Raw genomic sequence first — 13,678 nt, forward strand, 5'->3', positions numbered from 1 at the left:
CATTGTAGAAAATTCATATTGTTTGAAAACAGTAGAGTGTTTTCTTGAGTAGGAGGCTGTCAGAATAATCGTACAGTTTCACTGTAGATATTTTTAACATCAAGTAAATGTCTTCCTACAGCGATACGTTGAAGTGTATAATATTTCAATGAACAGTTTATTTTTAAACCTAGTTGCTGTGCGTATAAATGTCTACATGTGAATGTCAAATAGAAAATATGTGAGTCTTGGGAGAGATTTGACATCAGTTTAGGGAAGGCACACTTAAAGTGAGTAGCGCTTACTTTTTTGTTGAAAGTTGAAGGGAGTTTTGTTGGTTTGTTGAAGTTGGTTGAATTTAATTGTGGTGATCATAATTGATAAGGATTCATTGGTTGTAATTAGTTGTTTTGGTTGTTGTATTTTATTTTTGTTGTTGAGTTATATCTGTTTGGTAAGATATACTTGGTTGATATTGGTTGATGTTTGGAGTAATTTTATCTGGTCAAAAACAATTTAAAAATTAAAAACTGAGCCTGGTTTGGCACTGCTGCAAAAGGCAAATTTACTGGTGACATAGGCTTATATAGAGATGACAATGACTTATATAGTGGTGGAAAGGCTAATATACTGGCGACAAAGGCTTTTGGTGGAAAATGCTAATTTACTGCTGGAAATGGCTAATTTACTGCTGGCAATGGCTAATTTACTAGCAAGGCTAACAAAGTGGTGGCAAAGGTCGACAAAGGCTAATATACTGCTGACAATGGCTAATATACAGGTAAAAAGGCAGATTTACTGGTGGAAAAGGCTAATCACTTCCGGTTCAAGCTTACGTTAAATGATCACAATTTTTCTTATGTTTTTATGTAACATATTACTTGCATGTAATTTCACATTTAAATTCTTTAAAATAATGAGATAAAGGAACTCTTCAATCTTTCTATTCAAATGTCATACTTTCTAAGTCTTTCCTGAGTCTATGGAACAGCCTCACTCCGCTCGGGTAAATTAGTCCTGTCTGAAGTACAGTCGAGTTCCCAAAACCAAATTTATCCATATAATGTGCTGACCCATTCTTCTGAGAAACCCAGTAAATCTTTGACTCGAACACATCTAAACTGACCGGACTGTATGCTGAAATTGTATTGAAACGAGTAACATTTATATGCCTAGAAACCTTACAAATTATTTCAGGGAGAAAAAAAACTTGACCAAATTATATACATATGAATAAACTGAACAAGTAATTTCTTGAATTCTTTTGTTAATTGCAATATCAATAGAAAAGCACAGCTGGATAGAATAATAATAATAATAATAATAAAAATAATAATAATAATAATAACATTAATATTAATAAATAATAATGATGATAATAGAAGTACATATGTAAAGACTGTTATATTATTGCCAACATTAATTCATATTTGATGAAATAAAATGGCACATTTGGTAAATCACAAATCTAATTGTCAATATAATTATTTCATTTGCAATAAAATAGAATCTATAAAAATTTACAAACTGCCATCTTTTGAATGATAACAATATAGTTTTACTGAAAAGCTGAATTGATTTAGTGGCCTATGTGTCGGGCGTAATTTGTCAAGTAGCAAGACATTATTGTATCAATCAATGGTAAATAAAAGCATACATATTTAGTTTCTTTAGCGAGTTTCCTTTCAAAACGATTTTTATTTGTGTGCATTATCTAAATAAGGAATCACTATATCACTAACGGTGTTTGATTTCTTATCCGACTGCATACAAATATTAGTTTTTTAAACAATTTTTAACAAATAATCATACTTATCCAACCTTTTTCTATAATTAGGGCTCTCTCAGAACCGTCAAAATTCATCGACTCAATGACACCAGACTTATAATCCGCCCAGTACACCCTGTCCGACATTGTATAGTCTATAGTAAGTGCAGACGGGCGTATTAGACGAGTGGAGATGAGCGTTTTCCGGTTCGTTCCGTCCATCCACGACTGCTCTATGCGAGGTTGTTTAGGATTTCCATCAGTCCAGTACAACAGTCTGTAAATGGTTATGTGAGTAAGTTTAATTAGTTTTATACGTATAAAAATGTTAGATAATCATTGTTAAACAGTTAAAGTATAAAAACAATAGTATATGCATATCTTGACTTACTTTTGTCTTACTTTTGTACATTAAAAAAGGAGGCACATACACGTCCGCGCGCGAACGCACGCACGCACACATCTGAAGAATGCCATACTTAACACTTTGTGTACAACATGTATTTGTATTTTTATGTACATATACGAAAAAAAGGTAATTAGACAGGTATAAACCTAGAAAAAAGTTATTTAGATATGTGAATACTTGAAAAAAGCTACTAAGGCATGTAAATACATTCTTAGAAAGAAGGATATAAATACATGTAAAATAAACGTAAAAAGGCTATTTAAAAAAAAGATAATATGTATATAATAGAGACACAAATGGGCATATTATTATGGATGTGGCAGCAGTAAAATTTGTTAAAATTATGTTAAGGATTAGAAGCATATAACATCATAAAAATAGTCCTATGATTTCATTATCTTACATTACACTGTGACACCATGCGGTAACGGTTTAAATTTCATTGAAATAAATTGCGACTGCTTTCTATTTATGAAAAGAATCTAAAGTAAATCAATCTTCGAAAACAAAAATGAAATAAACCTATATTTTGTATTTATAGCAACAGATAATGGATAATTCAAAACTGTATTGAAGGACAATGAACTGGTTAAAGTGCTACGTCTTTAATTCATGAAAGTCTTTGTAAAATAAATCGGAATAAAACTTTTACCCATATTTTGGATTGACGGCAATAGCTAATGGTTCATATATATCAGATATCAATGTATGTTGGTATCTGCCATCAAACAAAGAAACGGAAATACTGTGTTCTTTGACATCGGTCCAATAAATATTACTGAAATAAATAAAGGAAACATTATATTTCCTGATAATAACAAGTGAACAAATGTCCTTTGAAAATATAAGACAATGCCCTGTTGTAAAATATATATTGTTTTATTTCTAAATAAGGAAGGCTGTAAAAGTTTTCAGCTAAATGTTTGGAAATTAAAGTAGCTGTCTTTTAATATTTAAATGCATGGCTAGTCAGCGATCTATTTGACATTGTATTGTTAATGGAACTGTAAATGCTTAGTTCTTGACGATAAAGCAAATATAATGAAATTAGGTACTAAGTAATCGTCTAGAAGAACTTTTTTCCTCGAAAGGAAACATTATGAATTAAAAAAAATGTTCTATATCAATTAAAAAGTTAAACAACACCAAACAAAAATATTTTGTTTATCAAACGTCAAATGACAACCAAAGTGATATAAATATTAATTACTTTTCAACCCAATCGACGGCAATGCCGTAAGGTCCAGAAGTACGGACACCGATGTTTTGTGGCAACCCAAGCCTGTCATTCTTGTTTGTTATCGGAGCACGAAATATTCCTCTGAAACAAAAACAAAAATCAATAAATAAAAGCAACAACAAAGAAATTACTAAACTAAGAATGAGAAAAAAACACAAATTAAAAAAAAACAAAAAAAAAACAACAAAAAAAAACAAAACAAAAAACACTAACAAAACAGCAATAAAACAACAACATCCCAACAAAAAAACTACAACAAAATAAACAAACAAATCAAACAATGTTTCAAAGTCAAAATTATAACAAAAAGTTTATCATATAACTATACCTTTTAGAAAAAGTAATTTTACACAACGTTGTTTTCATTTAGATTTTGTTTTGGTTTTATTCATTTGACCGGTTTGCATTCACAAAATTATATCATTTTTGTGCGTGAACAATATGTTATATACTGTCTTGGTTTCAATTTTCACTTGATCACCAGACCGCGTGTCCATTAAAGGACCTTTGAAACATAAAGTTTACTTGTTAGATTGGTCTGTCCAATAGAGAAGCTCCTTTTCAATATCAATGTCGATAGACGTGACCGAACTTCCGGCGATTACCGCCCCTGAATACTCTTTTTTATCCGGTTGAAAACGTCGAATTTCCGTTAGGGTCGAAAAGAAAAGGGATCGACTAACTTCTGCAAAGAAAATGTGCAATCGTTTGGTTGGTTATTATATAAAATTGATTTATGTTTGTAACACCTTAACAAAACTCTTCAAAAAGGAGTGTAGTATTTAAATATTTTACAGTTTAAACAAATCAATTGGAATAATCAAGAAACGTGCTGTTTTTATTATCTAGCCCACTTTAAGCTAGTTACTGATTTTGTTTTATTTTGCAACAAGGTGAGTCTAAAACAACAGAAGTTTTGAACAAATGAAATAAAAACAAAACATTCAACGAATAACCATTTCTAAAAAGAAGAAAGAATAGCTTTAATCCTGAAAAGAATTCCTTAACAAACAACTTATTTTATTTCGCTTACTCTTTGGTTTACAGTCATGACCTTGACCTTTGACATCGGTAAAACCTGCTGCACACTGACATTTAAAGGATCCCTTGACATTATTACAAAGCTGTGGACATCCGTTGCCATAGATTGAACATTCGTCAATATCTAAAAAAACAAACACAACAACAATAGCAACGAAGCCATCAATAACATATTTTGTGTATTGGTCTTTTAACTTTTAAATAAGAGAGGGAAAAACAACACAAACTACAAAAAAAGCCAACAATAACATAGCAACAACAACAACTGGACAAATTTATAGTGCTTTACTGACATAACAATTAATTCTTTTAAAAAACATAAGAACCATAATTACAATGTACTAGTAAAAGTATTTTTAAAGACATTGTTAAATTTAGATTTTGTTTAGATTTTATTCATTTGACCGGTTTGCATTCCCATAAATTACATTATTTTCGTACATTAATATAATGAAATACTGCCTTGAACATCAGACTGTATTTTCAAAAAAAGAAGTGAGTTAAAATTGTTTTTATACCTTCACATGACTTGCCGTCAGACGCGCTGATGTAATAACCATTCCAACAGGAGCAATAAAACCCGTCCTTCACCACGTTACATTTCTGTTCACATCCGCCGTTCTTTACGGAACAGGTTGACTTTTCTCCTCCTTTCGCTAAAATAATAATAAGCAATTTATCAAAAAAAAAAAAAAACAAAAAAAAAAACAGTAACTGTAAGTATTTAAACAAAATTGATGTTTACTCCTAAATTTGTCATTGTTATGGATTTGCACTGCTTTGAACTTGGAAAAAGTCGAAATGACAATTAATTTTATTATTACATAGCATGTGACACTTATTATCCATATCTTATCAAAATATGAAAAAATACCTATTTGAGCAAGATGGTAAAATTGTGTAAATGAAATAGTAAATTTTGCCATATTCTGATAATTCATTATATCTCCGACATTATATGGAATAGTTAAACTTTTCCTGAAAATCTTCAGTTCGATTCTTTTAAAGGTTTATTGTACTCATCTGTCACGCCACTTTAAATAACAGTAAGATAAGATAAAATTTGCACTTTGAATATGTACTTAATTAAAGAAATTCTCTATTGATTGATGTGATGTTAAATTACTCAAGATCAATATCTAAAGTAGACTAATGAATAGTCCAATACGATAAAATACGAGGATAAACGATATTTTTCAGTATAAGAGTTAAAGATTCTGTTAATCAATTTTTTATGGTTTTATATCATAAATATAATGCTCCATTGAAGATATGTCAATAATGTAAGTTCCAGAAAGCATTATTTGTATAGCTGTTACCGAATTTACATTTCATGTTAATAAAGGGAGGTAATTAGAAATTTATTTTCTGTAAAGTCTAAGTCAAGTTTTTTCAATAAGAAATGAACGCATATATTTTAATGATTACATATAATGGGGATCAATATTTGCAGTACATATTTTACATATTCTTCAATGTTGTAATTTGTTGAAAATTGTTTTAGAAGCATAATTTTATACATAAATAAAATTTTACTTTAGTATGGTAACAACCTTAATTACAGCATACAAGATCTTTAAGAGTTTATATACTAATAGAAAAATTATTTCCCTGTTCCCTATTGTCGTCAATGAACAAATCGTGAAGCAGTAATTCAACATTCATTAATTCAATTTGAAAATGCATCACATAAAAAACAACAACACATTTTGGCAAAATAAGGAAAAAATAAAAGAACAATCAGCCTAAAGAAATACTCAAAAGTGTCATATACAATGTATATGCATTACATATTTTGTGTTATCTTTAAATTTCGGTCAAATCTCAATTTTATTCTGAAATTTACATCAGTGCGTTTGGGTGATGTCCCTCTTTCAAGCATTTCTATGTCACCAAACCTTCAAAGGCCACTATGGTTATATTGCTCTTAAATTGACTCGATATACGTAGCAAAAATAAAGTTATCCTAACACCTAACAGGGTAAGACTGAAATGCCGGGCCTCTGTTTAAACTAATATGATTATGGACAGCTGACGCCCCTGTAGGTTATTGCCACACTCCTCCCTAGCACCGGCATAAATATATTACGAAAGTCATCACGGGCTGTTAAAATCAGTATTGAAAAAAGTAAAAGAGTAAGCTTACAGCAGCCAATTTCATCTGAAGCGTCCTCACAATCTTTGACGTTGTTGCATACACCGGAAGAAGTTATACACCCGCCATTCATGCATTTAAATTGATCAGCTTTGCATGGCGTCTGCTTCGGTGGTTTACCTATAAATCATGTTGATATCTTTAATTAATTATGATTTGATTAATTTTATATGTTTCAACTTATAAATCAATGATTTTAAGTTAATTTTGCACAGTTCTAAGTATTTGTTTAAAAAATGTATTTTTAAAGCATAATGGTATTTAGACTATTTACTTTTGGCCACAAAAAATCATAAACATTTAAGCAAACACCTACAAACAGTGGCATTATCCTCATCCGATCCGTCGCCACATTGGGTTATATTGTCACACAACTGCCATCTTTGAATGCATTTCCGGTTATTACACCGGAAGTGTGTTTTATCCGTACACGTGATCTGGTCACATGTTTCTATTTTCTCATCCGATTGGTCACCACAATCGTCATAGCTATCACATCGCCAGTGCAACGGTATGCAAATCTGTACATGGTAAAATTGAAACAATATTTATTTCTGTTAGGTACCGGTTATAGAAATATTGCTTTATATCATATTATAAAAATACATCTTGTCGGCCATTTTTTTTACTTTTATAGCTTTAATATTACTTTAAGTATCAACAACCAAGTATGAAATCTTTATTTTTTAAATCTTTTATACATGTATTTAAAACATATGTAACGTTCATGCTTTTTATAGGTTTATACTGTGTCAAATATTATTGAAACATAACATACTTTCACTTTCATATGTGGAGGGAAAGAATTTAAAATGATCAAATGTATAAAATATATTGTTTTTAATTAAAAAAAAAACAATTATGTATTACGTTATTGCCGCACTGGAATTTTTCACCGGGGCACGCCCGTCCACGAGGGTAAATGCCGGTACAGTTCGCCTCGTCCGACAAATCCGGACATTGGCCGGTCCCATCACATCGAAACGACTTGTCTAAACACTGTCCTGTCACACATTGAAACTGGTTACGTGTGCACACAGTTGGACCTATAATGAGATGTATGTAAACACATTTATCTTTTAAGTTTGTTAAAAAAAACTCCTACAAGATGGTCAAACGTCACAAAATAATGTTATAACTGGTCAGTCTTGAGTCGTCTGTACAATATGATTGAGTTGGACTTACATGTCCATCTTTGATGAAGCAAGGTTGGGCAATATAATCACTGCAGTTGCTACAACGCACAATAACACATTTGATGTATGTTAACATATAAATCTCAACACGGCACGCGTAATCTTTTATTATAACAGAGTATCTACATGATGTGATTAATTATTTTTGCATTAAGATCTTCAATGATTGTTTAACATAAAAACTTTTTTTTCAAAAGCTATAAGCTATGCTTTGTCCCGCATTTTGTATAAAATATTTGTCAATTATATTGTCGAAGCCATGCTCTGTAAATAGAACGCTGTCCGAGCAGTGCTTTACTGTGCGACCAAATATACCTTGCGCACTAACTATACAGTATATTTATATTTTAAGTTTGATAAATAAATGAAAATTATCAAAGGGAGATAACTATCTTTGAATATTGCATTTGGAAAAAGGGACGCAACTCACTTGTACAAATGGAAGGATCTTCGTCAGAGTTGTCTCCACAATCGTTGTCATGGTCACACTGCCATTTGCTGCGGATACATTTCTGATTCTTACACCTCACTTCCGTTTCTGAACACTGTCTGTACAATGGCGCTGTAATGTACATGTATATTTTTCAAAATACTATGAAAAGGCCATTTATTCATATTTTTTCTTTCATAGGACTGCCACATTGTTGATTTTAAAAAAATTCGTCGCAGTTGAACGACTGACATTGTGGCAGAAACGGAATTTGATCCTGCAGGCGGAATTTAACTTGCAGACGTGATGATATTTTAAATCCCATGTGTTTAATAAGTGTTTAAATTCTTGTAAATTATTGAAATGGGTCTTATTTCATACCAGTTATTACGTTTACAAATAGCATACTCCTACGTAATGTAAGCAGAAAGAAATAAAATGTCTGTTTAATAATTTACAATAACCATACTAAACTACAATTAATCGTTTTTAATGGTATACAGGTAAAGCTAATGAACGCGTTGACGTTCCAAGTATCTTGGGAATAATACCATTTCATTTGACAATACAAAATGATTTTTAAAAGTTCATAAAACCTTTAAAGTGATATGGAAAAATGATATTTCATAACAAAGGCCAATCATTTCATAGGAATAAGCATTGAAAAACCATATTGCGGATAAAAAGAGACCATTGATTTAAAATGTCAAATAAGTCCATTTATATGCTCATTTTATTTCAAATTCCTCAATAAAATTATATATACCATTGGAAAGCTTAGTTCTTGTAAAATTTCCATTGTGTAGTTGAAAGATATGAGGTTAAATAATAATCTTTGGTTCTGCTTTCTTATGGTTTTTGGTTGTTTGATTTTTTTACGTGTACGATGACATGACAAGTTGACACAAAAATGTATGCTTTATTAGTTAAAAAGATCATCGCTAATCACACATTATTGTGGCAAATGTTTTTTATGAGGGTCATATTTAAAGTAGTAGGTAGAAATAATGTTAAGGATGATACTGGCCCTAGGCTGCCAATTTCCACTACCTCTGAAAAAGACATCAGCACTGTCAAAATCAATGTTGATGAAGATGCAAGATATACCGTGAAGTAGAAGTGACATATCGGGTCTAAGTGCGTCATATGTGTTTCCATCTTGAAAGAAAAGTTAAAGGTGTTCGCACGTTGGATCCCGCATTCTGACCAGAAAAGGGAGCGGGTTGAAAAAGCCTCGGCCTAACTGACTAGGTTCAAAGGTCAAGACCTTCGATTAAAAGATGCCCCTTGTAAGTTTAAACATAACATTACTCACCACACATTACTGGGTTTTCATCGCTGTTGTCCCCGCAATCATTGTCAAAGTCGCACATCCATCGCTTTGGTACACATCTAAAACAAAAAAAAAAAAATGAATAAATAAATAACTAAAAAAAACACCAACAAAACAACAACAACAACCCCCCCCCCTCCAAAAAAAACAACAACAATTATTTGATCTGCGGATGAAAAGAAGTTTTATATGACCAATTAATCTTCAACTTTCAAATTTAAACAACCCCCACTAAAACATGATTTGCGTGTCTGAAATAACATTTAAACAATGATAAGTACCTCTGAAAACACAAAGAAATTAGACCTATTGCTAAACGGGATACGCAACCCTATTAATGTTTTTTGTAGGAGTTTTCTCTGCGAGATGGAAAAGGGCGTGATGTTTTTTGGGGGCATCAAAGTCATATAACGGAACAGAAATGTTGTCTGGTCAAATAAAGAAAAGACACTATGGGACAGGAAATAGTATCAAATGATTTTGAATTTATAAATTATTTTTTTTTTGAAACGGATGAAATAATCTTTAAGTATGCTAAAAGTCAAAATGATATTATACAGAGCTGTAATTCTTGGCCTGCAGAGATTTACGTGACCCTTCGTTAACAATTAAAGAAGATTTGATTAGTTAAAAACCACACCCGGTTTCAGAGACATTTTAAAAAGAGAACACCTAACATCTAAAAAAAACAAAACAAAAACTTTGTGACATTTGGCCTTCAAAGTTTGCCCGTGTTTCTCAATTTCGAAACAATACATTTTGTTGTAGATGCAGAGGTATAAAAATAAAATGAAAATTCGTTTGAAAATGGGGAAACATTGTCGAAATACAATGGAAGGTAAATAAACTTCTAAATACACTTGTGATCTTCCACATACATGTTTTTTTAAGTTTCCAGTTAATACATGTACTGGTTTCTTAATTTATTGAGAATAAAAAAAAGAAAAAGGACGGTTCGAGCCAAAATGACTCCTATATGGACCCTCTCTTAGAGTATGACTATACAAAGCAAAACATTTACCATTTTAAAATCAAATATGCCTTTTTAAGTCCTATACACATACATTTTACCGATTTATTTCATTTCAGTTCAAAGTGATCAGATCTATACAAATCTGGAATAAAGTCAGGCAATTATATCAACACTTCAGATATACCGTTTGTTATCACACTGGAAGTCTCCTGTAGGGTGACATTTTGGACAATTGGCCGTTTCTTCATCCGAGTTATCTCTGCAGTCGTCTTTCCCATTGCATCTTTGCCAGTCCGGGATACACCTGTAGTTTGACCGACATTTCCACCAGCCTTGCTTACATGTGCGGTTACCTGAAATGAGTCGAAATTTTAAAATTTCATCTTTTTGTTTGGTTTTAAGTTAAAACCACAATGTTAATTTTATGACTGCTTATTTCTAGCATTTTTGGCGGAGGGAGACGTTAGTGCCCCTCCCTCCGATCACTATTTCCTAAGCAAAATAACCGGCCTTCAAAATGCCTATCCACAATAGTGAGGGGGGAAGTGTTTCGAGCATGGTCACATTTTCATATACTTTAATTAAAGTGAAAGTCGGAATTCCAAACGTCGAAGGAAAAACTGGAAGTACAAGTAAAGCTGTGACTTAAATTAATCATCATATTTTGATTTATTTAAATAAATAATAAGTAGTTTTAAATTCTGAACTTTGATTGACTGAGTTCGCACTTGCAAAATGTGCAACAACCTACTAGGCTTAGCAAAATAATGGTTAAAATAATTCGGTTTTAGTTTGATAAATGGATACCTAATGCAATACAGTCAAGTTGAGGTGAAATTTAGCAAAATGTGGGCTAGATTAAGTATGATAATGTTAAAGTAATGTTCGGTGGTCATGATCTTTGTGGATCAGCTTCAGCAGAACCTATAATATTGAAAACATTATTCAATAAAATAGAATGTTGGAATCAAAGTTTATATGGGCTTGATTTTAAAATTTTTACATAACAGTTCCGTGAAGTTATCAATTAGCACCGGTTAATGTAGAATTCCCGACTGTAAGCGATCATATTTAACCTGTTATAAATGTGCAAGTTTTTTTCAGACCACAAACATACACAAATATATACACTTTCTCCGACTCGTCGCCGTGAAGAAATTATTGTGCAAATATGTACGAAAAACGGGTTTCAACTTCATGTATTTTTTTATTTCATTGCTCGTTAATGTTTTTAGTTGTGTACATCTTGTACACTATCATCATTATTATGTGTTTATGCCTGTAAAGACCCTTGATTGGAAATAAAAAACTATTCTTATCTATTCGATTCTTGCTCTTGAGAAATCTTTCTTTTATTGACTTTTTAATTGAAATAGAATAAGAGCAGTATGCGCTAAATAATATCCATATAAATGTCTCTTCCGCACTTCTATCTGGTATAAAATCTTTAATGAATATTCCAAAATCGATATACGTATAAGCCGAGGGAAAAACATAGTATATGAAAAAGATATAATTTCAGATCAACAAATGAAAAAATAAATTAAAAATCAGTTTAAACGTTTGATGTTTGTTTTAATTAAAAAGATTAAAATTTTGTTACACTGACAAAAATTCAATGAGTTTTTTTACTACTACATTGAAATAAATAATATTTATTTTGAAGAGATCATTCAGATTTTGCAGTGTTGGCGATTGGACATATACCTTTAATAATATTATAATATCTTTGGATAAGTGCTTAAATAAAGTCAACGCAAATTATAAATTTCTGCCTAAGTTTTGAACGTTAGTTTCTTATTTTCCACCGATTCTATAAAAGAAATCAGTCTGCCTTTTGCATAAAAAACAGGGATCAGATCAATATATTTTTATCTGATAGTATTCCATTCTGCAAGTACCATGGAAAGGAAGGAAATAGTTCATAAAAGTTCCGAATGTTAAGGCGTAAAAAATGGTCCACGGCCGAAAATTTATGAACACAAAATATCATAAACAGTAATAAAAAGAAACATTGTCAAAAATAAGTGAACACAAGACATAAGATCATATCGTAGACTGTTTATTGAAAGTTATTTTGAGTGAGAGCAATGAAAAGATTCATAAGGTGTCAAAGGCCTTGGTTGCCTTTTTTTTACATCCGACCAACAACTATAATAACGTTAATGCGTAGAAAACGTATAGCATCGTTATTTTATTAAGAACTATTGATCAAATTGAACATAATAAGAATAAGGCTGGTTTAATTTCTATTCCTTTCTGGGATGCATTTCATTAAGTGAAAAGAATTGACAACGAATGTCAGATATTTTTTTCACATAGCTGGAAACTTTAAATAATTCATTATTGAGTGATTTTTTCTATAAATCAGACGTAACCTCCACACAAAGAAAGAAAAGTAGAAAATATTTTTATCAATACCATTAGCATAATTCACCGTTTGCTGTTCATTTATTATTTAAAGAAATTCTTAAATACCGGAAAAAAGACAGCCAGCCTACGTTAGCAATATCAATATTATTTCTCACTTTAGTAACACTACGCAATATTGTTTAGGCAAACGCACATGAAACATAAAACAAAAGATCTACAAGAAAGGGCGGAAATAAATGAACGCATAAACAAATAGGTATAACAATCGCTTTTAAATATTAAAGTAAAAATCACACCAAATAAAAAAGTAAAAAAAAAACATTCACAATTTAAGTACATTAAAAGAGTGTGGTTACATATAAAATGAAAATTTTAAAATAGATCTTATTCTAACTTTGTCTGCATGGTTTAAGAATAGAATACGGTAAGATGAATATTTTAAGCAAAACAAGTGGTGTAATGCAACTCGTTTTCGAATGATCTGCCCTTGGATATGAAAATGCTGCTATTTCAAGGGCAGAAAATTCACAATGTTACAAATGCCTAATTGTTCAACTTTCATGAAGCTGACTCCTCTTGTTTATGTAAAATGTCAAGAAGTTGAAAAAAGTGCATTATATAGTTAAGTATTGTTTCATTCATTTTTACATTGTCAAACCTATGCCAATTTCCTTAGTTTAGAAATGGCCTATTTTTATTATTTCTGTTTAGTCTATTTATGAAAAAATACAATAAAGTGGCTCATGGAATTCTTGAACTATTGTATTATAGCCAATTATAA

At 31.1% G+C, this 13,678-nt stretch overlaps 1 protein-coding gene across 1 annotated transcript in view; it reads right to left on the reverse strand.

Moving 5' to 3' along the window:
- Positions 1-13,678, reverse strand: part of LOC132715922 (low-density lipoprotein receptor-related protein 2-like) — a 155,495-nt gene that overhangs the window by 12,088 nt on the left and 129,729 nt on the right. Inside the window, 13 exon segments of the mRNA XM_060699036.1 lie at positions 940-1,116; positions 1,801-2,024; positions 2,809-2,934; positions 3,367-3,477; positions 3,922-4,081; positions 4,430-4,561; positions 4,956-5,093; positions 6,584-6,712; positions 6,909-7,113; positions 7,463-7,638; positions 8,219-8,350; positions 9,534-9,610; positions 10,709-10,877. Of these exon segments, the coding sequence (XP_060555019.1) occupies positions 940-1,116; positions 1,801-2,024; positions 2,809-2,934; positions 3,367-3,477; positions 3,922-4,081; positions 4,430-4,561; positions 4,956-5,093; positions 6,584-6,712; positions 6,909-7,113; positions 7,463-7,638; positions 8,219-8,350; positions 9,534-9,610; positions 10,709-10,877 (1,956 nt within the window).

This window comes from Ruditapes philippinarum, unplaced genomic scaffold (assembly GCF_026571515.1).
Source record: "Ruditapes philippinarum isolate M1 unplaced genomic scaffold, ASM2657151v2 ctg2002_1_1_1_1, whole genome shotgun sequence".
In the NCBI taxonomy this organism is placed as follows: Eukaryota; Metazoa; Mollusca; class Bivalvia; order Venerida; family Veneridae; genus Ruditapes; species Ruditapes philippinarum.